At 51.8% G+C, this 25,861-nt stretch overlaps 2 protein-coding genes across 6 annotated transcripts in view; both read right to left on the bottom strand.

The window, feature by feature from the left end:
• The window catches only part of TRPV3 (transient receptor potential cation channel subfamily V member 3), a 34,181-nt gene extending 14,788 nt beyond the window's left edge, over positions 1-19,393 (bottom strand). Inside the window, exons 1-9 of the mRNA XM_082705838.1 lie at positions 19,372-19,393; positions 16,850-16,970; positions 10,709-10,813; positions 10,474-10,560; positions 9,554-9,708; positions 8,598-8,774; positions 4,248-4,388; positions 2,336-2,616; positions 61-237 (exon numbers count right to left, since the gene is read on the bottom strand). Of these exons, the coding sequence (XP_082561964.1) occupies positions 61-237; positions 2,336-2,616; positions 4,248-4,388; positions 8,598-8,774; positions 9,554-9,708; positions 10,474-10,560; positions 10,709-10,813; positions 16,850-16,968 (1,242 nt within the window). The 5' untranslated portion in view covers positions 16,969-16,970; positions 19,372-19,393. The remainder of the gene's footprint in view (positions 1-60; positions 238-2,335; positions 2,617-4,247; positions 4,389-8,597; positions 8,775-9,553; positions 9,709-10,473; positions 10,561-10,708; positions 10,814-16,849; positions 16,971-19,371) is intronic.
• A 4,458-nt stretch (positions 19,394-23,851) lies between these two features.
• Positions 23,852-25,861, bottom strand: part of TRPV1 (transient receptor potential cation channel subfamily V member 1) — a 44,281-nt gene continuing 42,271 nt past the window's right edge. For all 5 annotated transcript variants that reach the window (XM_082705834.1, XM_082705836.1, XM_082705835.1 and 2 more), the window contains one exon: positions 23,852-24,763. In XM_082705834.1, the coding sequence (XP_082561960.1) occupies positions 24,603-24,763 (161 nt within the window). In that variant the 3' untranslated portion in view covers positions 23,852-24,602. The remainder of the gene's footprint in view (positions 24,764-25,861) is intronic.

The raw sequence follows: 25,861 nt of genomic DNA, 5'->3' as shown, positions 1-25,861 counted from the left end.
AGGTCTTCCCATTTGGCCTGAGGCCCAGCCCCTCGTCCCCAGCCCCCCTGAGAGACTCACATCAAGGTTGGTGTTGTAGACGATGATTTCCAGCACCGAGTTGTCTGTCGTAGTGTCCACGTTGGTGAGGTCGTAAAGTGAGGACGACACAGGCCCATATGCCCAGTCCGTGAACTTCCTGGACAGACTCCGGAGTGGCTTTTCCTTGATCTCACGACTGAGGATGTACTTCAAGATCTGGGGACAGAAAGAGGAACAGCCATTGAACAGGGCTGGGAAGATGTTCCCACCTGGATGGATTGAGCCCCCCTCTGCACCTGCCACCGTAAGCCCCCAGCTCGGCTTCTACTGCAGAACCCGTGTGAACCTCACTGCTCTGCCTAGTTCACCAGGGACGGAGAATACAAGGGACAAAAGGTGCAGAGGCCCTTTGCAGGGTGCAGAAAGCTGCACAGTAAGATCATAAAACCTTGTACCAGTTGGGGACCCCATTCAGTGAAGCATCTGAGAACTGACAATTTTCAGAAATAATTTCTATTTGACCTGGATGGGAGAAGAAACTAGAAGTTTTTCCAGCTTCCCTAGCCTGGTCAAGACCATTCCAGCTGAGGCTCACTGTGGGCCATACAAGATGCCAGCCTGGCAGAGAGGCCTGAGAAATCCACTCTCCAGGTGACCCTCAAACTCTAGTGCACAGTAGAGTCACTTAGGGACACTCGACAATCCCACAGCACTGACTAATTCAGTCCAAAGCTCTGTAGGTGGGACCCAGATATCTATGTTTTGTAAAGCTCCACGGGCAGTTCCAAAGTGCAGGCAAGGTGGAGAGCCACTGCTCTCCAGTTCACTCCTTTCCAAAACTGGGGCCGGAGCTTCCTGGGGCACCAAACCAAGACCCAGGAAGAGGGTTCTGTTCGGGAGAACAGTGTCAGAGCCCTGGTTTCACACCACCCAGTGGGGTTCCCATCTCATCTCATATGGGAGCCTTGTCCTCACAGTCCAGGCAGAGAGCCTCCAGACACAGGGCCAGTCTCCCCATCCTGGGCCCCAGCCTCAAAGAGCCCCAAGGAACAGTCTGTGTCTAAGCATCTCTGCACCCTCCACTCCCAGCATAGTGGCCAACTTGGGCAGCATCCAGAAAGGTTTTCCAAAGAACACTGAATGAAGAAGAGAGAGGGCCAGGAATGGGGGTGTCCCTTCCCCAGGACTGGCCACGGGGGAGCACATTATCCTCTAGAGAGTCAAATGGTCACAGGGCCATTCTCCAAGCACCACAGCGCATGCCACAGCAGCTATCAGGAAGCTCTGCTTACAACCCTCATCTGACGCTCTTCAAAGCCCCCCACAAACCGTGTTCCTGGGGGAGGGTAGGAGACGGTAGGGAGGGTGGGAAGGCACACAATTTCTCCTTTGTCAAAGCCAATCTCCAACCCTTCCTTCCCCCACAAGAGAATGAAAAGGTCCCTTGTGGTCCCCAGCCCTGACCACTGACACTGGGCCCAAGGCCCTCAAGGCCCCCGCCTCCCCTGTCAGCTGCCCTGAGGCGGACACAGCTGTGATTGTTCAATAGCCCCCTGCACCCACCCAGTCCTCTCACAGCCTCCCAGGAGCCTCAGTCCACTCCTAGGGCTTGGACACATGGAGGCTGAAGAGCAAGCTACGCCGGGCCTTACCCTCGGGCCCACCTGAGTCCTGACCTTGATCTCAGACCCAGCTGTGACTCCAGGCACCCACAGCGATGGGAGCCCGCCTCAACCCAAGTCTTCACCAAGGTTAAGCCTTGAGCTCCTCAGCCACTCCACACAGGGCACAAAGGGCCACAAACCACCACACTTCCTGCTGGGGACCTGGCTCAGAGTTTCAACATGACAGACAGAGAGAGGTCTCTCCAGACTCAGGCAGCTCACTGGCTCTGGAGGCAGAGCCGGCATTCTGGGGCTCCTAGCCTCCTGAGAGAGGCTGAAGGCCCTGAGGGTCTTCAGACATAGCTTTGGCTTGTGTGCCTGCCTCACCACACAGGAATCCTCTGTCACAAAGCCTGTGAGGTCCCACATCACCACAGCCTTCAAGTTCCCCCACTCTGACCCCAGATGGGAATCCCAGAGCAAGGCACAGAAATACAGAGTGTCAGGGACTAAAGTCCAGAGGGGGCTCCCATGTGACATATTTCTGTGTGGTCACTCAGAACAAACCCACCCCAGGCCACAAATGTACTTCCTAGACTTCAGGCTGACCTTTCCCAGGCCACGGTACAATCTGTGGGGTCCCCAGAAAGGCCAAAGCACCGGCCAGGAGCCTCCCTGCCCTCCTTCCCGCCCCCCACCCCGGGCCCTACCTCGGCCTTGCCCATCTTGGCAGCCAGCTGCAGTGGCGTGAGCCCGTCCTTGTTGTGCATGGTCTCCAGCTCCCACGTCCCGCTCCTCAGCAGGATCATGTCGTACATGCGCTTCACAAAGTCGTTCTGTGTCTTGAAGTCCTCAGCCACTGTCACCAACGCATGTAGGATGTTGTTTCCCCGTGAGTCCTGCGAGGTGATGTCAGTCTGCTCATTCTCCATCAGCAGCTGCACAATCTCAGGCTGGTTGGTACACGCCGCCAGAGCCAGTGGGGTCTCGCCTGGGGCAGTAGGGAGCACTGGACCTCAGTTCTCTCCTAGACCTGCCCGGTTTCCGCAAGCCCTAGGACTGAGGCCCGCGTCCTCAGTAGGACTGACACCCAGGCCTCCCTGTAATTCCCCCCACCTTCTGCCTTGTACGGGAAGAGTGGGGAGACCAAAGCTGGATCACCGCCATTACCTCCTAACTGATCTCCCTACTAACATCCCAGGCCTCCATCACTATCCCCAGCATAGTAGTCAGACTGATCCTAGTGACACAAAAGACTCACCTCTCCCAGAATAAAAGCCCGGGATCCAGCAAAAGACCACAGGCCCTGCATGTTCAGACATCACTTCCTCTCCTACCCCCCACTCACTCCTCTCCGGCCACAGTGGCCTTCTTCCTTTTCCTAGAACATGCCAAGGCATTTTTCCTACCTCAGGACCTTTACACAGGCTGTTCCCCTCGCTTGTAGTACTGTTTCTCAGCATCTGCCTTGGGCATCTCCACACTTCTACCAGTCTTCACTCAAACATCAGGTTTTTAATGAGTCGCCCTAACTGCACTATTTAAAACTGAAATCCACTTCCCTGCCCTGGAACTCCTGACCCCCTTTCCCTGACTTGTTTTTTATATTTTCATAGCACTTATCATTTTCTAAGATATTACATAGTGTTATTATGTTTATTATCGATCATTTTCCTCCAGTCTAGAACATAAGTTCCATGAGGATGGGAAACTTTGTTTCATTCACCGATACATTTCAAACACCTAGAATGGTGCCAGGAGTATATAGTAAGTGATCAATAAACGTTTTTTAAGAAAAGAGAAGGCAGGTGACTCATACATGGTCACACAGCAAACCTGGGATGGAACTAGGACCGGACAGGAGGTCTCCAACTGTTTCCCTTTCAATCTCCCTTCTGTTCCCTCTCTTCATCCCACGTGACAGACATTTCCCAACACTGGTTCCAACAGGGTCTAATGTTGGACAATGGACTGTACAAGACCCTGTCCTCATAGCTGCTCAGACCCAGCTAGTCCTACAGATAAAAACCAACCAACCAAACAAAAAACCACCCAGAAGACAAAACAGGTCAGTGGTTACAGCCAAGGGCTGGAGTGGGTAAAGGGGTTGACAAATTTGTGGGGGCAAAGTTTCTGGTGTGCTGGGACTATTTATACCCTGCCCTCATGGTGGTGGTTAGTCAACTGTATACATTTGTGGGGCTGAACAGAACTATCCATTAAAACGGGTGAATTTCACTATATCTAAATTATGCTTTACAATCTTTTTTTTCTACCCAGAGTATCCGAACCCCAATTCCTTTTGAACTCCCTAATTTGTCAGTCAGGGAATCTTCCTCTCTGACTCTTGACTGCGTGTTTGCAGTCCTGGAAAGCATTGGGCGCAAGGGCAGAGGCAAAGCTGAGTCTGCTCACGTGGGTGCCCACTCGTGTCCCCTCCCCCAGTTCAGAAGGCTCTATCCCAGCGGCCTCCCCGGGCACTGTCCCTCTGGGGCTGGGGCGGGTCCACTGGTCCACGTGCCGAGCGGGCAGAAACCGGCAGTGGGGGCTCCAGGCCAGCCCACCAGCACCTACGGGGACGGCGGTGGGTCGGGAAGGCCGGAAGGGGCGGGCAGCACCCACCAAAGTAGAAGCCCTCGTGTAGGTACTTGGGGTTGAAGAAGACCCCCCTGGCGTGGGCGTTGACGTCGGCGCCCGCCGCGATCAGCAGCGCGGTGATGTCTCCCTGCCGCCGCTCGATGGCGATGTTCAGCGCCGTCTGCCCTGCGAACCGAGTGGGGAGGGAGGAAGGGGGCGCTCAGCGGCTGGGCCCTGGGGGACAGACCCTCCCTGGCCCCCGAACTCCCCGCCGAGCGACAGCAAAATACTAGCTGCCTTCCTGCTCCATGCTCCAGTGAGACTTCAGTGCTACCTTACTGGGAGTCGCAAGGGCTGGGGGACCTGGGGCGGGCCGGGGCGGGGGTGGGGGGGGGGGGCAATCGAGACTGCTTAAGCCAGGTTAGAACTTTATCCTAAGTGCTGTGGGAAGTCACAAGTCATTGAAGCAGGCAAGGGACACGACCAGAGTTTTGAGTTTTGCACATGTGTATTTTCGGATCACTCTAGATGCAAAATTGGAGGATGCATTAGAAGGAGCCCAGACTTGGCAGGAACCGCCACTTCAGTGGAGAAAGAGATGATGAGAGCCAGAGACCCATGGGAGAAAGTGTCCTCAGAATGGCCTGTGGGGGCTGGGGAAGAAGGAATGACTGGCCTAGGAGCTGGGAGAGTGGTGCCACAATGACTGAGGAACAGAACAGGAGAAAGCAGCGGGAAGGGGCTGGAGGGACATTAACCCAGATGGTGGAGTCTGTGGACTCTCCAGATCGAAGGCTCTGAAAGGCTGGGGCAGGGGATAGGTCTAGGAATGTCCCACCAGAAACAGCATTTTCCAAAGAGCTGCCACCATTCCATATACAAAAATAAATTCCTGGTGGATTAAAGAAGTAAGCGTTTAAAAAAAACAAAAATTCATTGATAACTAATCTTTTCATAAGGAAGAACTTCTTAAGCAAAACCCAAAAATGCAGAAACAACCACAAAGAAAAAACTAACATGTTGGCTCACAAAGAAAAAAATTTAAGGTTTCCGTAATTCAGAAGACATCGTAAAGAAAGTTAAAAGGCCAGTGATAGGCTGGGGAAAATATCTGAGACATAAATAGACAGTAGGTTTTGTAAAGTTCCTAATATATTAAGACCACTTACAAATCAACAGACAAACAACTTAAAAGAAAACTGAGAAAAAATTAACAAACACCTCACAGAGAAGAAAATACACATGGCCAAAAAAGAAAGTGAAACATGATTGGAATCACTGATAATTGAGAAAATGAAGTTAGAATCTAGCAAGTTAACACTTTTCTACTTTTCACTGACTAGATTGGCAAAACAAAACAAAAAACAAAGCAGAACCAAACAAAAATAATAATTTCCAGTGTTCGCGAAAGGTGAGAGAATGAGGGAATGAATACTTGGTATTTCGAGGAGAATAAACTAGTATCTTTTAGAAGCAAATCTGACAATTATCATTACAAATTTTAATATGCATGCCTTTGAACACAGAAAATCCAATTCAAAATTTTCCTAAAACATGTGCCCTGAGCATGGGGTCATATGCAAGAATATGTACTGTGATATTTTCATAGTGAAAATTGAAGGAAAAAAAAAATATATATATATGCATATATATATCAACAGGGGAATACAGAAATTAACCACAGGATAGCCACACTCAGACTAGGCAGGAAAAAAGGAGGCAGACTCGCATATTCTGGGATGAGAAAGTGTTTAAAGCATAGAGTTTAAAAAAAAAAATGCAAGGTTTAAAACAATACAAACAGTATACTATTGTTCTATGTTAAATAGATACATGAATAAACAAGCATGTTTCTATGTTCACATGTACACATGTGTAAAAAGCCTAGGAAAGTCCTCAAGGTGTACACAACATAATTATTTCTAGAGAGGAGACTGGAAAAACGGCCAAAGGGGTTTGTTTTAACTTAATTAAATACTTGAATTTTTTATGTTCTAAGGGTATTTATTTATTTTTAAATTTTAAAAAAGATTTTATTTATTTATTTATTTAGAGTGTGTGCAGGGAGGGGGCAGAGGGAGAGAGAGAGACTCTCCAGCAGACTCCCTGCTGAGCCTAGAGCCCAATGTGGGACTTGATCTCATGACCCTGAGGTCAAGACCTGAGCAGATGTCAGTTGCTTAACTGACTGAGCTACCTAGGAGCGCCTTAATGGGTTTTTAAAATCTGGAAATGTAGGTCCTTCAGGTCTGGAAAATATTTTTGTATAACTCCTTTGACCATGGACTCCCTTCCATTTTCTCTATTCCCTATTTCTTCTGTTGGGCTTCCTAGGTAGATCTTTTGCTATCCTTATTTTTTTTTATGCTCTCTTTTGCATATCTTATTTATTTATTTATTTATCTATCTATCTATCTATTTATTTATTTATTTCCTTTCTCAAAGGTTTCCTTGACTCTATCTTCCAAACCCTCCTGTTGGCTACTTTATTTCTGCTGCCATATTTTCTTTCTTTTTATTTGAATGTTTTACAATGAAACTCTATTCATGTGTTATTTATGTAATTAAAAATAATTATGCTGAATGGATATATTGATGGATATAAAATCACTCATTATATTAATCTCAAATGCATGTTTAAAATTTTTAATAATAATTTTTAGTTGAATACATTGCTTTAAAAAAGGCAAATTTCTGAAGGCCTTTAACAAAATGTTAAAAATAATATTTTAAAAGTTGCTTTTGGATCCTCTTAGCAGCATAGGAAGGAAATATTAGCCCCTGACAGATGGAGGAACGAGACTCAGAAAGGCAAAGTAACGTGCCCAAAGTGAGGAAAAATGACTCCCACTCCCCATGGTGTTGTAGCCCCTCAGCCCCCAGTGGCGGGGAGCACCCACCCAGACACTGGAGGGAAGGTATGAGCAGATACCATCAGAGAGAATGGGGAGTTGGCTTCTGAGAAGTCAGAAATAAATGGCTCTTCCCACCATGCAGAGAGAGTGCTCACAGCCCCCAACAAGGCCACCAGCAAAAGACAAAGTCATGAAAGAAGGAAGTGATAAGGGAAGGCTAAGAAAGAAAAAAGGAATTGCAGCCAGGACAGCAACGCCTTAATAGTAACCTTCATTTATTCACTCATTCAAAAACCGTTTATTAAGGACCTCTTATATGAGACCCCAAGGGGCCCAGGGAATTCACTATGGGCAAGACAGACTCCATCCCTGGCCTCAAGAGATTTCTAGAACATGCTTCTAGAAAGAGGTGTAAGTGTCTATATACTGACAAGAAGAAAGAAGGGGAGAGAAAGGGACTGAAAGGGCGGAAGAATCAAGACAGGCAAGCTTGAGGCACTGACCTAAAACTCTTTGGCTAAGGACTAGTATCAGCTCCCTAGTATACACAGCTCATCTAGTTTCTCTCTTTCCTTTGGCTACCAGGGAGCTCAGTGTGCAGTTCAGCACTCAGCTGTAGCCATCTTCCCTGGATTCCCTCTCTTCCAAGGAACGGTGTTAGTTTTCACAATCCTTAACATTTTCTTGAATATAGCAAAAATGCTTGTGAACGTCTGGAGCATAAATAAATAAATATTTTAAAATGACTTTTTCCCATGAGAAAAGTTGAGGGCCCAAGACAGACCATCCCCTGCAAAGAGCAATGTTCAGCACCCCTTGGCATGTCAGCAAGATAGCATCTGGTCATTCCTGAGCTCATCATGTTTGCACCTTATTAGAGATGAACAGGATGTTTACTGAGTCCAAAAACTCCAGTGAGGGCATACCTTACTGATTGTTCACAACAGATTTGCTGGGCAGGGAAACATTATCCCAAATTTGGTCTTCTGCCCCTTTCTAGTCCACTTAACAGAGAAGCCACAAAATTGAGACCCAAATGAGTGATAATGATGATGGTGAGTCTGACAGGTGTGTGGGCCTCGCCCAGCTATCCGACAGCATCTCTGGCCGGCTTCCCATTGCCCTAATAGGCCAAACTCGTTCCCATCTTGGGCTTCAGCCCTTGCCCTGCTCCCAGTCTTCCCCATCATGCCAGCCTCAGGTCAAATGTTCCCTCCCTGCGGACCCACTCTAAAGCTGCCCATACCCAGTCACTTCAGATCATCTTCCTAGCGTTTTCCATCTAAAATTACTTTATTTAAAGCAGTGGCCTGCATCTGTCTTGTTCGTCACTGCACCCCAGTGCTGAAAACAAGGCCTGCCTGGCCTGTGGTGGGCACTCGAATCGCTCTACAGATCCAAGGATGGAGGCGGAGAGAGCCTGCTATGTGGTACTGAAGCACGCTTCGTGCTTTGGGTCCACAGGGACAGTGGGGGGCTCCGCATGGCTTGGTTCCCACCCCACCCCATGTCCACATGGCACCTCCCACAAGTAGCATACCTTCGTAGGCCTCCTCTGTGTATGCAGCGTTGATGAACCTGTCCAGGATGTCATTCTCCTCCGCGAAAGCCAGCAGGATCCGCACAATCTCCTTGGTGTTGGGGTTGATGTTTAACAAGGCCTTCATCAAGCAGGTCTTCCCCGTGTCAGAGGCCGTCAGCTTGTGCATGAGGAAGTCTGCAGGCAGGGTCATGGGGTGAGCCGCGGGAGGGGCCCCGGCTGCCCCTAGGCCTCCCAGCCCTGAGCAGGGGGGGCCAGGATGTGGGGGCTGCAGTCTCCGATCTTGAGACACCCATGCTGTGCCCTCCACTGGCCTCCTGGAGCCTGTGCTACCTGCTCCCCTCCTCCCTCTCCAACTCTTCCCCCCGTGAGGCCCCCGAAAGCCTTATGTGAGGCCTTCTGCTCTCTGCCTTCTGCACCTGCTACTTGGAGGGGGAAATCTCACCCACTGCATGTCTTCCCACTGTCCACCTCAGTGCTGACGCCCGAAATCTCCAGCCTGCCATCTCCTGGCAGCCTGCAAATAAAGCTTATGACCTCCCTCTAACAAGCTACTCCCAGTCCCCCAGACAACGTGGGCCCCACCAGCCAGCAAGTCGCCAAAGGCACTACCTGGGAATGCTCCCTTTCTCTCACTCCCTTTGTCCTTGGCTCCAGACCAGATCCCCTGCTGAGGAGCTGGTCACCTTCCCCCGGGTCTGCTGCTGTGATCCCGCATTGCCTGAATAGTGCCCTTCTCCAGTTTTACACCCGCCCTCCATGCAGTAGCCAGACATGACCTTCGCCTGTCTAAGCCCTTCTGTGGCTCCCCAATGCCCTCAGAGTCAGGTTCAAAGTCCCCAGCCCAACCTTCTGGGCTCCTCACATGCCCCCCTCATGGGTTGTTGTGGGGAAAGGTGGACAGCAGGAGGCAAGCCCCCAGCCCCACACTCTCTCTGCTAGAGCCAGGCACTGACCAGCCACGTCCAGGCCACGACGCCGTTTGCAAAGTTCCTGCAGCTCCCCCAGCAGCTCCAGCAGCTCCTCCACGCAGCCCTCTGACACGGCTGCAAAGATGCGCTGCTTCAGCCGCTTCTTCCTCCGCCTCTGCTCTTCCTTGGCCAGGTTTGCACTGAGGCCAGAAAGTATCTCCAGTTCACCACATGGGTGCCACCAACCTACTCTCCCCCTCCTCCTGCCAGGGCCGCTGTGCCTGCACAGAGCTGCACCACAGCCGGGTCCTTGGCCCCAGACAGCACAGCCGCAGCTCCACAGCCAGTCACCAGGCCCCAGACGTCTTCCATCAGCGCCCCGGGGCCCTGGCATCCGTGTTGCCCCCTGCAGGCTTCCCTCCGAATCCAAATGCAATCACAGTTTTTCAAACTATATATTTGGGTACACATAGCAAAGATGACTAGAAAGAACAAATAATAGTGATTATCTTAAAAAATATGAGATGAAAGGAAGGAAAATCCCACTTTCATCTTTGGCAGTGTTTGAATTCTTAAACTCTTTCTCTCCCTGCCCCCACACTCCAAAGAGATAGCCATGGCAATGCGTATTTTTTTGTTTGTATGTGTTCTTGCAAAATGCACATGGTGTTTCATGGTTTGGGTGCATGTATTTTTAATTCACTTGTATGGGATTGTGTTACAGTTCTCGCTCTGCTGCAGATTGTTGTCTGAATATTTTATAATGAATGGGTAATACTTCTTAGAGTTTATGAAATGTAATTCTCCCCCCACAAAAGAAAATTCCTACATGCCACAGCCATGGGCCCAGACATTTGTCCCAGCCCCAGGAATGGAGGCTGCTTTCTCTTCCCTGGGTTGTGATGCCCGTGCCTCTGTCATCCACCTGGTGGACACAGAGGGTGGAAGGGAATGGCCAGGCTTACCTGGGGCTGTTGGGATTGGACGGGGTCTCTGTCACATCGTCCTGAGGAGACTGTGGTGAGTCCATGTCATCACAGTTCCCAGAGAGGCTGTGGGGGAGTGGGGAAGGAAGAGAGAGAGACAAGTTTAAAAGAGAGAGACAACCAGGCCTGGCCATTAGGCCCCGAGTGAGTCACTGCCCGTACTGGAGTGGAGTGCTGGACTGGAGTAGGGGCAGGCATGGGGGCCAGTACTCACCACTGCCGGATGTTGGAGTCCATAGGCTTGGAGAAGACCGGGGGAGAAGTCTTGGAGACAGTGGGGTTGGGATCGAACCCTTCTATCTCCAGGAAGAAGTGTGCACTATGGGGACACCCAAACAAGGCCATTAGAGCGGGACAGGGACTGTCCACCCACATGCCCTCCACCCTGAGAGTGACCTGCCACACAGCACACTCGCTCTTGGCTGGCTCCACACTAGGCTCCATCCCTCATGGCTTCGCTCAAGCCGTGCAGCTGCCCTCTCAAATGGGTACCATCCCAATTATCCACGCTTGACAGGTGGGCGTGTGGAGGCTCTGAGGTGAAGCTACTTGCCCAAGCTCACACAGCAAGCAGGTGGCAGAGCTTGGATTCGAAGCTGGGTCTGGGTGACTCTTGTCACTAAAAATACCGGGAGACGAGCCCAGGGGTCTCTGCTGGGGTGGCCTCGCATCTGAGGGGGACTTTCCTGTCTGCAGCTTCCCCCAGGCGCGAGGACTCACCAGAGATGGGGGACATGATAACAAGAGCTACAATTCCCCGTCATCTCCCGCAATAGCCCCTCTGGCCTCAGGTCTGAAGAAGAGCCCTTGCAGGAGGCAGTCCCTCGATGCTGACATCGACAAAGGCCTTTCCTGGCTGCCAGGGCATATTCGACCCCCTTTGATCATCTCTTATACAGTTGTGTCAGCACAGAAAACAGACCTAGAGCTAAGAGGGCATGTAAAAGTTCAGGGGACAAGACTAAGAATCCTCGTCAAGAAGGAAAACTCAGGAGACCACTTTGGACAGTGGACATGAGAAGTAGAGGGCAAGTGAAGGGCACACTTTCTCCCAGGCCTGGAAGAGAGTTGTGGGCCCAGGGCCTGTGACCTGACTAAGCCCCAGGGATGGGGACAGACTCACTGGCCGCTCAGAGGCGAGACACACATCCAAGATATGACTCCCGAGCCAGACACTCACAAACAGAGACACGCATGCTCACAGAACCCACAATCACACACTCAGGGACAAGCCCTCCCATGACAACCAGGATGATGAGCACCAGGACAAGGGCCGGTTGCTGCGATACCCGCCACCCCGTGGCTGCTGCCACGTACCTGCTGGCCCTGTGACCTGGCCTGGGAGAGTGGCCTCCTGACCAGCTGCTCTTTCTCCTAAGTGCTTTTGCTGCCTGTTTCCTTCCCACGCCCAGGAGGATCGACATGCCCCCTCCCTTTCTCGTAAGACCACCGAAGAGCTCCCAAAGTACAGTTCCAGCCATGTCAAGTTCAGAAGGGTAGCAGGGAAAGGACTTGGCCCCATTCTGTAAATGAGGGAACTAAGGCCCAGGATGGAGCAGCAGATCACCATGGATACCCTTTTACCCCAAGGATAGAAGCCACGTTGGTCAGAGAACTGACTCGTGATTCCAGGCTCACAGTTTATACCATTATCCGTGCTGCTCTCCTCTCGGCCCTCTGGACCTTCTTCCAGCCAAACTGGTTCTAGGGATTAGCTGAAAGTGGATACTGCCCAACATAGCCCACTTCCCCAGATGGGCAGGCATGAGCGAGTCCTGGGTATTCCAGGGTCTTCTAGGGTCTTCTGGGACTTTCCCAGGGAGGACCCAGGGCTCCCTCTCCTGTCCTCCAGAAACAGACGAGACTGAAGGCTCAGAACCAATCCAGAACTGGGGCATAATTGGGGTGGGGAGGCGGCACTGACTGGCACATTGGCCCTCACCCTCCTGTCTTCCGCCCATCAAGAGAAACTTTCTGATCTGAACTAAAATCAAATCCTTCTTCCAAAAGAGAAGTACACCCCTGACTGGGAGCCCAAAACCTGGGTTCTAGTCTGGCTTTGCCTCTACCTCTGCCTCCTGTGTGACCTGAGGATAGCGAGTGGTTGGGCCACATGATCTGGACTCTACAGCCAGGACTGCTCTAAATCATCCACAAATGGACTGTGTAGCTAAAGTGGGCATCAGAGGTCATCCAGTTGGATCACCACTCCCAGCATCCCTGAAGTGCCCCAAAAATGCCACCCTAAAGCTATTCTTACTTGTCTAGTCTCCTTGAAGCTATTCTTACTTGTCTAGTCTCCTTGGTATACATCTACTCAACAAATATTTATTGAGCACCTACCATGTGCCCAGCACTGTTCTAGGAGATGGGGATTAGATGGTGCACAAATGAGCAAAAAACCATTTGAAGGGCGCCTGGGTGGCTCAGTGGGTTAAGCTGCTGCCTTCAGCTCAGGTCATGATCTCAGGGTCCTGGGATCGAGTCCCGCATCGGGCTCTCTGCTCAGCAGGGAGCCTGCTTCCTCCTCTCTCTCTTGGCTGCCTCTCTGCCTACTTGTGATCTCTCTCTGTCAAATAAATAAATAAAATCTTTAAAAAAAAAAAAAACCATTTGAAGAGCTATTGTTCCGGTGAACTGGTCAGAACCGGTCCCAAGGATTGGACCAGGGACCAGGGCATAACACAATGAGGTCATTGCTTTCCCTGCTCCAGACAAAACACTGACCTTCAACTGTAAGATCCTCAGTGGGAGGAAATACACTTGCAGTGTCCTTAATTCTCCAGAACCCAATACTTGTTCCGACACCTGGAAGACTTAACTGAACAGGGGAGTAGAAATTGGATAGATAATGTGTAAAAGGAAGGGAAAATGGCTCATCAGATAGATGGACAGATAAGTTGGAGGGATGAATAAGATGGTTAGAAGGCTGGATGGATGCATGAACGGCTAAGGAATGAGTAGTTGGGTGGGCAGATTGGTGGATAGATACGGAGGTGGGTGGAATGACCCAATAGACAGACAAACGAGTATAAACCTCAGGTGACTCCTACTGGGCTCTCTGTTGCCCAAAGCTCTCATCTTTTTCTCAGCCTTTCCCAAGAAGTTGAGGAAGGGTCCTTTGCCTTTCCTCCAACTCCTCTCCTTCTCAAGGTCTCCTCCCAGAGTCCATAGGGGGCCCCCAGGGTGGACCAAAAACCAAATCATGGCAGCATCTATCTATTCCAGGCCTGGAAACCAAAGGGACAGAGGGAGTGGAGGAAATGTATCCTCATCTTACCACGAAGTGTCCTCATTTGTGCTGAGGGACTGTGCTGAGCCCCCAGGACACTTACTCATCAGTTCACCCACTCCGTCTCTCTTGCACCGACCCACCTACTTAACTCAGAAACTACTAATATGCTCCATGTAGGAAATGTGGGAAACGGGAAGGAAGAGATGACCCTTCCAGGAACCTTGTCCTCAGAGACAAGGGAAAATCCCCAGAAGCAGGGAGAGCAGGTAGAAGAAAAGCTTCTACGGCAGAAGGTGAGGACTACGTCAGAGGAAGTCTTCAGTGGCTAGGAAGGAGAGTGGTGAAAGTCAGACTGGAAAGATCCCTGACTGTGAGCAAGGACCCAATTCCTGGGACAAGGAGCTATAGACCATGACAGTCCATCCCACACACGCCCTAATTGCCAGCGCACATACCACATCTCACCTGCCACAGTGACAGATGGTGATGTCTTGGCCATGTGACAGCCTGGCTTCTAACCCGCAGCATATGCTGTTTGTTTATTCCTACCTTTGATCCAGACCAAAGGACACCTCACAAGTGTTGTTAACTCAGGTGAGCACATAGCTCTCCACCATCTCTCCTTCATTTCTGTCCCTTTGAAGACGGTGAACTATCCCCTGAGCATCTCCGGGGCTGGGAAGGAGGCTGTGTGACCAGCTACTTTGTACCCAAAATTGTCCAAGTGCTCTTATCTCCAAAAGGCCAGCTCCTCCATAACCTTCATCAGCCCATGTCTACCTCAGGGCATTTGCCTTGCTCAGGATTCAGGAAAGACGCCACAGTGGCAGCTGCTCATGAGAAATAGCATGATGGCTCAGGAAAAGCTCCGAGTCCAAAAATCTCTCCCTACTTAGATTACTTGGTATCTTCAGTCCCACCATTAGTACAGATTTCCTTACTGGTCAGACTGGCCTTCTTTATTTACATTGAATTTTTTCTTTTCTTTTCTTTTCCTATCTAGGCTGAGTCCTATACTCAGTTTTGAGGGAGATGCTCAAACCTTCAGGGAGAAGTAGGCATTTGAGGGTCCACAAGGAGCCCTTGGGTAGAAGGTGCTACTGCTTCATGAGATGAAGTTCACATCTCACACCCAGGCCATTGGCTGTGTGAGGTAGAGCTGAGTATGAGGCTAAGTTCATGAACAGGGAAAGGCTCAGAAAAGGCAGCTTGACTGTGGGAAGATCCTGGGATTTTCCTGAAGCCGTGTTCACCATCTTTCCCTGAGGTCCAAAGCTCCCCTAGGAATGGGAGAAGGCAGGGAAAGGGAAAGAGAGGCAGGAGGGTGGTGCTTCATGGCTTGGATCTGGAATCTCTGCCCTTATCTAGACAACTAAGGCTGCCCCCATAGCCCCAGGTCTGCCCAGTTTTCTCTCCTGCACTCCAGGATGGAGCCTCCGCCTGCACGTTCCTCGGGCACTTCTCAGACGACATTCACACCTGAACCTGGCTTGTCTCTCCTCATCTTGCTCCTCCTCTGACGTGCTCATGTCAGAGATGGCCCCATCAACCCTCCCATTAAATGAAGGGGATGTCTCTTGTTTTCCCTTGTCCCTCCCTTCTCATAGTTGATCCTGCACACCCCATGATCCTGATAAATTTCTGACCTGACCCCCTCTTCCCCATCCCTGGTCACCCAGGTTCAGACCTTACCAGCTGTCACTCAAGCTTCCCAAGAGCCTCCTTGTCATCTTCTTGCTCCCAGTCTCCCCTCTAATCCATCATCCACATAGATCACCCAGACTATCCTTTCCAAAATGCAAATCTCACCATGCCCTCTATCTCACATAAAATCCCTCTGTGGCTCCTGACTGCCCTCAGGTTTGTCCGAACTCTTTAACCAACCCCCAAGACCCAGCCCCCATGGGACTCATGTTCTCCAAGATTCTACCACCCATCCAGCACTTCAGTTACACATTTCCTCACTGGTCCCTGCCCCAAGCCTCCATCTGGGGATGCCGCTGCCCTTCCTCTCCACCTGCCATTACCCACGTTAAACCAACTCATCCAGGAAGTGCCCTGAGAAGGCCCACAGTCTTCTCAGATCCCTTCTCAGAAGTTGGGACACATCTCACATTCTTCTGGGTGCCCTTCTCACCAGACTGTGAGTAGGGATGGATATTCTTTCTCTCTGTGTCTCAGCCTCCCCAGCCTGGGCCCTGGTGCACAGAAAACTTCAGTAATTATTACTCAAAAACAACAGACAGAAGGGAAATCACCATTCTCACCTCTGGCCCAAGCAGGGGCTGGGGCTGGGGCCAGAGGAGGCAGGGCAAAGAAGCTAAAGCACATCCGGGCCACCAAGGTCCAGTGAAGACACAGCTTGTGGTGAGGAGGGCCATTTGGGCTGAAAGGGGTTGGGCAACTGCCACGGAAGCAGCTCAGGCGCCAGAGATGACCCTGGAGAAACACTCCCGCGCTTTGCTTCCTCCACATCCCCAGCTGGGAAGTAGTCGTAACCATCCCAGTCCTAGTCAGCTCCCAGGGGCCCCTTGGAGTGACAATAACAATGACCGTGATGAAGATGGAGCTCCAAGTAACAAAAACACCATCAGCACGTGTGTGCAGGATGCCAACTGCCTGCCGACAACCCCAGCAAACCATCACCCTATGAGGAGATGCCTTTGCTTCTTGCCCGTTACACAGGTGGTGTTTAAGAGCTTGAACACCCTGGATGGGAAATTTGATGGGAGGGGAAAGCAGTTGGCGTATGTGAAAAAAGCATTCATTTGGGGATCCGGGTTGCCTGGAATGTCCATGCCTCTTTCTCCTCCTTGTCTCAAGGATGGCTCCAGGGATCCCTTGCCTCCCCGAGAAGCCCTCCTGAATATTACTGCCTCAGCACCTCTGATCCCTTCAAGGAGGCCTCCCTGATTATTCCCATTGTACTGGCTTCCCTAGCTCAGTCCCTGAATATGTAGGGCTGTTTCCCCACCCTCCCCCATTTATACCTAGCCTGATATCAGGTCACCCCAGATGAGACAGAATCTTGTGTCAACCCCAGGCAAGGGCTGCCTGAGGATGGGCATCAGAATCCCTCTTGTGCCCTCACAACACAGTGCCGAAGCCTGCCCGTCCTACCTCTTCTTGGTGGGGGTGATCTCTGCTGGCCTCTTCTCCTGCAGGACGGCAGGGTTCCCACTGGGGACAGCAGCTCTTCTGCCCATGAGGGGCACCATCTCCTTGGGGTGGGCATTCATGGCTGGAGCAAAATCGTAGCACAGGTGCTTAGGTTGAGTGGGCATGGGGGAGCTTTAGGGGGCTTCAGACGCCCATGTGGCACCGGGTGGTCCCTACTCATACCCACAGGACAAGGAGCTCACTCTCTACCCTCCAAGCCTACCAACTTCGCTGCAATTCCTCCTGTTCCCTGCTCCAGCACCTCTGCCCTTTGCATCCTAGGAGAGCCCAACAGAGTTTCCAGGCAGAGACCCCCATGCCCTTAGCTTCTCTCAAGACATCATCTCCACTCACAATCTTCAGGCAGACAACTAAGAATTAGCTCTGCTTTTTCCATTTCCCCATCAGATGTTGTGTTCAGTGATTTCCTCAACAAAACAGGACTACCTTCTCCTTTGTCCTAGACACTCTGCTCCTAGTAATACAGCTTCAGGCCTCTTTGGTGCTTTGGATTTCTTACTACCCTGGTGGTCTCTGCAGCTGACACACTCATTATCTTTGTCTCATCCCCAAGAGCTGAGTGCCACCAGCCTTGTGGCTATCTGTCCGTTAGATTCCCTTCTAACCTGAAGCGAGCAGCTGAGCTCCCTCCCCAGAGGCAGGCAAGGCAGCCCCTCAGATGTGCTCAGTACAGTCTGGACCCCATGCTGGGCTCAGAGGGATGTGCCGGGGAGAGGGACTGATATGTCTTTTGAGAACTCTAAGGGGACCTTAGAGGTCTCTGTGTAGAGGAAGGACAATCTGGACAGAGGGGACAGCCTGAGCAAAGACCACAGGTCAAGAAAGATAGCAAGTGGCAAGGAGCTGGTGTGGCTGCAGAACCTGGGGAGTTCTGGGGACCACTGGTGTGAGAGGCTCCAAAAGCAGGGGGGGCATGTTATGAGGGCCTGAAACACCAGAGAGGAGTTGTAGTTGGTCCCAAGGGCAGCGGGCATGGGAGGGTTTACACAGGAGACAGACATGTTAGCGATAGCAGACTATGAAGGATGAAGAAGACTAGCACATGGAGCTAGGTGCGAGCTAGCTGGCAGAAGGCCACTGTGGGGGCGGTATATGCCAGCACCCATGGAGAAGGGTGGGCTGGATAAGATGGACAGGACCAAGGGTTCGTGGATAAGAGGTGACTCTGCAGTCAACAGGGGGCCATCCTCAGCTTGAGCAGCCCTCAGAGAACACCCTCAGGGTCCTGGAGATAGGAACAAGGGACAGAGTTCCCCTAAGAAGAGCCTAGCTAGGCGGAGTAGAGCTGGGGCCATTGGTAATCCTGGCCCAGATAGGAAAGCTTCCTGGAAAAAGTATCCAGAGCCGTTCGTTATCAGATGGCAGTGAGGTTTGGAAATGGGACAGCTGCCCTCCCCAAAGTCAGCAGCCCTGGGAGAGGAGGAGTTATCCAGGGGAAGGCTTTGGCCTTGGAATGCAGGGAACTTGAGGTCAGAGAGATGAAGTCTCCTACCGAGAAAGAATCATGAGCATGTAGGTCCCTGACTGTATCCGCAGTCACAGGATGAGGAAGGGTGGGCTTTAACTCCTTCCTCAGCCAGGACTGGTCTATGGACAGATAAGGCTCAAAGGCCGAGCTAAACCGAGACTGAGGCAGGGGGTTGAGAGGGTGGTGGAGGGCATGTCTCTTACCCTGGGCCTCTGTTTTCCCTTCGATGAATGAGCTGAAAGGACCCCAGGACCCTAGAGCGCTCACCCATGACTTCCAGCCGCTCCATCCTCCCAGCACTGGGCCCATGAGTTGGGGCAGCCATGGGGAAGCTGGGGCAGGAGAGGGTCAAGAAAACTCTGGGCTTGAACTATAATTAGTGGTGATAATTAGCTCCCTGAGTCACCCCATAAACTCAGGATTCTCACCTGTGGGACTCTCTCACTGCCTTGCCTTCCCTCCCTGGGTTTGGCCTTCCTCACCGGAGAAGTGCTCCCAAGCCGTGATACTGACTGAACGGCCTTTCCCGGGAGACAGGCCAGACCTGGGGCCCACAGGGAACCCCTAGAGCTGCGGGCTCCCCCTCTGGGAGGTGCCTGGGCCTTGTCTCTCTCAAGCTCTGGACTACCTCATCTCATCCCGAACGCCCCCCCTCACTTTCCTGCACTGGAGAGCCACATCCCGGGGTCCACTAGTGGTGACAAAAGTCTCGCCTTTGCCCCTAGGTGGTTGTGAGCCCTTCCCCCTCCCAAGATCTCCAAACCTCAGGGAAGTTTCTTGGGTCCATCAGAACCTGGGCTCTGCACTTACTCCCCAGGCCAAAAGCTCACACCTCACTTTGTTTCTCCTGCTAGAAATCCAAGCTTCTTCCCAACCCCTCTCCCAGGGCCTGTCAGCAAAGGGCAGATGCGACCCAAAGGACCCCTTGGGTTCTCACTCCGGGGTCCCCTAGGACCTTGGAGAGCGCTGGCTGCCATGTGTAGTGAGGACTCACCTGGTGAGGTCTGGGTGGTGGTGGCTGCCTTTGCTCTGAGATCACCGCATGTCCTGGGCCCAGGGACCCCCGGAGGGACTGCGGCTGAGGCGGCAGGAGGCTCTCATCCTAGGCAGAGAGAGGGTTGAAATGAGGCGTCAGAGGCAGAACTGGCTGGGCCACCCGCCCTAGGCGTCAGGCAGGCCACACCCACCAGCCGTAGCTGCAGCGCCTGCCCACCCACACGCCCTGCCTGAGTCACCCCACACCCACACAGCAGCCCAGCCTAGGAGAAGGCAGGGGAGGCAACAGGTGCCAAGGCCAAAGTTTTGGTCCCAACTCTTTTCTCTCTTGTAGTTGATGCTTCCCATCACGGGCCTCAGTTTCCCCAACTGGGAAATGGGAATTACAACTACTTTCCAAGGATGCTGTGAAGAGTCAAAGAGAACATGTTGGTGGGAGAGCCTCATGAATGGTCAAGGGCTCTGCCCTGAGCCCTGGGAGGAAAGGCCACAGCTGAGCATTGGCTCGGTCGATCCCAGGGTAGCCAGGACCAAAGCTTGGTATCTGTCCTTCAAAGTCTGGGATCAGATCCTTGTAGAGACAAAGAAAGTCCCCATTCAAAGACTACCAGCACCTGGGTGGCTCAGTTGGTTAAGCGTCTGCCTTCGTCTCAGGACATGATCCTGGAGTCCCAGGATCAAGTCCCACATCAGGCTCTCCGCTGAGCAGGAAGTCTGCTTCTCCCTCTGGCCCTGCCCCCCCAACCCCCCGCCCCATGTTGTCTCACTCTCTCCCTCTTTCATTCTCTCTCTCTCTCAAATAAATAAGTAAAATCTTTAAAGACAAAACAAAACACCTCTTACCACCAGAAACTATTCACTTCACACCTTGGTGTCAGACAACCTCACCCCTCTCTGGCTCTATGATCTTGAGCAAGTCATTTCTCCCATTTCCTGTCTGTGAAATGTGCATAATAAATCCACTTTGCAGGGACACCTGGGTGGCTCAGTCAGTGAAGCGTCTGCCTTTGGCTCAGGTCGTGATCCCAGCGTCCTGGGATTAAGTCCCACATCAGGGTCCCTGCTCAGTGAAGAGCCTGCTCCCTCTGCCTGCCACTCCCTCAACCTGTACTCTCACTCCCTCTCCCTGACAAATAAATAAAAATCTTTAAAAAAAAAAAAAAAACAACCTTAAATCAATCAATCAATCTGCCTTGCAGAATTATTTGAGAAAACACATAGAATGGACTTCAACAAGACCCAGAGGACAGAAAGAACTCAATAAACAGCAACAGTCATTAATTCTGACTGGTTTTGTCATCCCAGTCCCCTCCCCCAGCAACCACCTGGGCCACCTGCCTCCAGGCCAGATGTTGGGGAATATTCCGCACCCTCCCTCCTCAAGCAGGCCAAGGCTGTGTAGGGGGCGGAGCGAGGCTGGGGCAGCCCTGACTGTCTCTTGTCACTCAGGAATCGCACACCTGTCCCCTTGGGCAGACAGGATTGGGAGGGAGCAGGAAGTCTTGCTGACAGAGAGGGCGCCCATGACTGACGCAGCAGGGATTTCCCCAGCTGCCCTCTGGGGCCAGTCACTCCATCCCTCATCACTACAACCTTCCAGCCTGGGCAGAGGCCAGCGGCAGACTCAGTCCTCTGACCATAGGGCAGCAGGACCTATGCCAGTAAGGGACAGGAAACCTGGCTTCAGGACCAACAAATGTGGGCTGCTTTGGTGGTTTTACATCAAGTGGTCCTGAAGTTCCCACAAACATTGCCTGAAACTCCATCATGATAGCTTGACCTTGGATCAATCATAGCCTTCCTTCTAATACTCAATTAATTTCCCCTTCTGAATCAGCCCCTTGTCCCTCTTAGCTCTACTTCTCGTGGCCTCAGAACGCTAGGGACGTGGCTGTTGTCAAATTTCAGCATTTACATTTTGCCTGGTGTTGGCACTTTTTCTCAAAGGCCAGGCTGGAACCTCTCTAAAAGACCCCTGTCCCCACCCAAAGTCCCACACTGTGCCTGGCAGGGAGTTTGCTGTTTGTGAGATCAGGGACCAGATCTCAGCAGTCAGAGCCACTACCCACCCCCCACCCTGCTCCTACCCCAAATACAAGGAAACAGCAGCTCCTGCCCCTTGAGCTGTCCTACCTTCAATCCTATTTAATGCAGCACATCGTGGGATCCCACAGTAGGATACAAGGCAGGCAAGCAAGGACCAGCACAGGATTCAGTACTGGAGAAAGTGGTCTCCACCCTCAAGAAACTGTGGGCCACACAGGACACAGGCTCAGGCAAGAACCATAACCCCACTCAGCAAGTTGTAAGGACAAAAAGGGCTTGGGTCACTGAGGAGGAAGGAAATCTGGCCCATGGGGCAGTGGGGGATGGGCTCAGGGAAGGGAGAGCATTGGGGCTACACTGGGAATGAGGGAGGACCTTGTACACGGGGAGAGCAGCAGGAGGAGAACTGGGAGGCAAAAGATCCTGGCACATTCAAGGAACCATGACGAGCTTGGGTGAATGATGCACAGCCTCAGTGGAGTGTCAGACAGGAGCTATGAGTCGGGCCACAAGCCACTGAGTCAGCTCTGACCTTTTCATCACAGGAGGCTGCACCGTCCAGCTTTATGGGGTGCATAAAGAAGGACACACACGCTCCTACCCATGTGGTCAGGGAGGGAAGTGCCCCAGCTCAACCGAGTCAGCACCTCAAACCAAAGGCAGCATCTTGGCCAGCAGATCCCCTGCCCACACTTGCCAGGGCCGCAGATGAGCTTGATCCCCACCCTGTGTTTGGGGCCTACATGGCACAGTGGCAGGAGTGTGGATCCAGGAGTCCGGCCTCCTCCTGCCAAGCCTGGAGCCCCATAGAAGCCAGCATTGCCCGCTCAGCCCTGGCCGCCACATGGGTGACTTCCAGTGCTTGGTCACAGCTGCACCAGTGCCTGGGCACCCAGGAGGACAGACCACCTGGCCTCCAGCGTCCAGCTCCTCTTTCCCTGGAGCAGCCATGGGCCCTGTTGTGCTCACCCTTCCTCCGTGACCTCAGCTCCTTCTGTGACCATGCAGAAAACAGGAGTTTAAATTAAAAGACAACAGTGACAGGAGGAAGCATCCAAATGGGCTGTTTTGGGGAAGCAAAATGTCAAGGGCAGATGCAGCCTGGGGCCTGGAAGGGATGTGGCAGGGAGAGGGAAAGGGCAGCTTCTACACTTTCCTGCCCCAAGCCTGCTTCCCAGAGGCCCAAATTATAGGCAGCCCCTACACATCTGCCAGCATACCCTACATGGCCCCCATCTCACCAGACCTTCTGCCCTGGACTATAAAACACCCCCAAAGTACGTACTAGACAGGAGTCGAGAGCACCGTTACCTCCTCCCCACACCTCCCAGGCCTTGCAGATATCAGACCCTGGTGGCAGGTGCACAAGCTCTCCCTTCAAGAAGGAGGAGTAAGAAAAGTGGTCTCTGTGGGACGAGTGCATGCAGGGATGGGCCAACACCTTGATCTGCCCCAGGAAACACTCCACGTAGTGCAGTGAACAAGGTGGGAAGCCTGGGAGCCAGGCAGATCTCCATCAACACTCTCAGGCCTGAGCAGATCCCCCCAGACTGTGGTCAAGAGAGGCTGTCTGCGTCCTGGCAGGTCACAGCTCACCCCAGGCTAGGAGAGCTGAGCAGCCTCCCCACCTGGGATTCTGGTTTGTGGCTCCTCCTGCCTCCACGTGTTGGAGGGAGGGACATGGGGACAAAGGAAGCTAAAGAGACAATGACAGATACAAAAGAGCAAAGAATGGGCTAATTACATGTGTGTCCTTCTTTAAAGAACATGGGTTTAGGGGCCCTTGGGTGGCTCAGTGGGTCAAAGCCTCTGCCTTCGGCTCAGGTCATGATCTCATAGTCCTGGGATAGAGCCCCGCATTGCGGGAGGGGGGGGGTCCCTGCTCAGCGGGGAGCCTGCTTCTCCCTCTCTCTTCCTGAATCTCTGCCTACTTGTGATCTTTCTCTCTGTTAAATAAATGAATAAAATCTTTAAAAAAATAAAAAAAGAACACGGGTTTACACAAAAGATTATACTCACTCATTTTAGAAAAGAACAACCACAAGATTCCTTCCAGCTCGGGTTAAGTCTGAAAGTTGATCTAATCTGCAGAAACTTGCAAATATCTGACATCTACATGACATCTCCTAGGAAGGCCTCCAGGAAAAGAGAGGGGTGCCAGGCCCACAACAGGAAGCAAAAAGCCCTCACATCTCTGCTCCCCAGGGAGGGACTGGAATGCCCCTAGCCCATTCTATTCTCTGCCAGATAGCCTTGTGCCACAGTTAAGTTCCAGGCTTTGGAGTCAGACCCAGGCAATGCTGTTTACTGGCTGCATAACCTTACTAACTGTCCCAGCCTCAATAGCAACACACACACACACACACACACACACACACACACACACACCCCATAGCCAACTAGCTATGGCACAAAGTTCACACTGGATGTGATATTTGTTTGTTTATTTATTTATTTATGTGATGAGTGACAGGATGCATGGAGGTGGAAGTAGGACCACTGCGGGGGAGTAGGACTACAGTTGTTACAAATGGAAGACCATGAAAAAATTCTTGCCACATGCTTTTAAGACACGTGCTGTACTTTCATCTGGACAGCAAAAGAGTTCTGTTTGGGGGGACCATGATGTATCACATAGAACGAGGAAGTCACTCTGGCAAAACCTGATTCTGGCAGAGCTGGAAAGAGGGCCAGCCTTCCCCCACCTTCTCTGAGATATAAATGACACCCCCCTCAGCCCACTCTGTTTCGGAGGAGGTATTAAACACAACACAGAGAACAGCTGCAGCAGTTTACATCAAAGGACATGTTTTGTTTTGTTCCAAGAGGTGTTTTCCTGGGCCTCATTTACATTCACTCCTAGTTATATAAAATAAAACAATGGCATCACATATGTCCACACAAGATTCATCATTCATGATACCTAACGAAGTTAGTAAAAATATGAGAGCAAAATAATTTCCTGGTGGAAGACTCCCTTGGGGACAGTGAGGCTGGATGACTAGCTCTCCCCATGCACCCAACAATGCTTCCCGTAGCTTGTGCAGAGCAGGGGAGGAAAGTGCCTGGGCAGGCACAGGCCAAGCCAGGCTGCTGAGAGGGCCCTGTTGTTCCCTCCACAGTGAGATATTCTGAGGCCCAACAGTGTTAGGAGTACCCTAGAGGGGTCCCTCACTTTTCCCCTCAAGCAACAGGATCCTTGAAGACCTCAGCATCTTCTGGCTTGAGGGACCCTGCAAAGTGTCTCAGATGAACTTCCTCTGGTTGAGCAGAGGGCCTTTCTCTTGTACTTGCATCTCTTAAAAGGGGAACCAGGGCAAAGTTCTTCCAGTTTCTTCCTGAAACTAAAGGGTAAAACATCATTACTGCCTTGGATGCAGCACGCAGAAATAAACACTTATTTGTTGGCCTTACCACTTGTAGTTCTCTTAAAGGAGACCCAGACATTTTGGTCCTTCCTGAGACACAGGGATAGCTGCCATTTCCTCTTCCCTTGCCTGCTTAAGGAGCCTCTTCCACTCTGGAAAATCCTAAATCCTCTTCCTTCCCCTCACCCTGACTTGCAGGGACCTCATCAGAGTCTATTGCTTGCCTTTCCCAGTCTCCATCTCCTCCCTGCCCACATGGGAGGGAGGACAGATCTCCACAGAGCAACACTGTGGTCTGCCCCATGGTGGCTCAACATCAGGTCAGCTGTAGGCTGAAGAACCAGCCAGAGAATCAGGATCTGGGGACCAGGACCCACCAGAGCATAGCATATTGGGAACAATGCCAAAGAAAACATGGTGACATTAGGTCTTAAATGGGGCTCTACTGTGTGCACAGGGAGCTCCTAAAGAGAATCCAGCTGTCACTCCCAAGGCCCCTCCAGCTTCCCAGCCACCTAGGCAAACTGACAACCAAGAGGGAAAGCTGTACATGTTCCCCTCCCACAGCCAAGCCCTCTGGTTGGCCACCCTGGGTCTAATCTCTCTAGAAAACCAGCCTCGATTATACCTTCTATACCTCCTACCCTCAGGCCGTAATTCAGGTTCCTCTGCTGGTGTCTAACACTGACCACATGTGAAAGGCATCAGGAACATGGGAAGCTAGGCCCACCATGACCATGACACTCCAGCCAAATTCTCCAGGTCTTGGTGTTTACCCCAGGCCTGCAGGCTGATGTTGGCCTGCTCCCAAGCATCACCTGCTAAATAAGAACCCAGGCATTGAAGCAGGACTTCATGGGGGTATAGGCCAGGTCTCACTGAGACACAATCTTCTGGCTGGCTCAGTGTTGGCAACATGCAGCCTCAGAGACTGCTTGGCCCAGCCCTAGCTCAAAAGCCCTGAAAGGAGGCACAGGGCTCCCCATGCCCACTTCCCACAGCCCTGATGCCAAGACTCTCTCAAGTGTTCCCCCCAGCTCAGCTATTAACTGCTTTCCTCCCCGGCCTTTCTCT

The sequence above is a fragment of the Mustela nivalis genome (assembly GCF_964662115.1).
Source record: "Mustela nivalis genome assembly, chromosome: 17".
Classification (NCBI taxonomy): domain Eukaryota; kingdom Metazoa; phylum Chordata; class Mammalia; order Carnivora; family Mustelidae; genus Mustela; species Mustela nivalis.
This window is presented reverse-complemented; position numbering and strand designations above follow the sequence as displayed.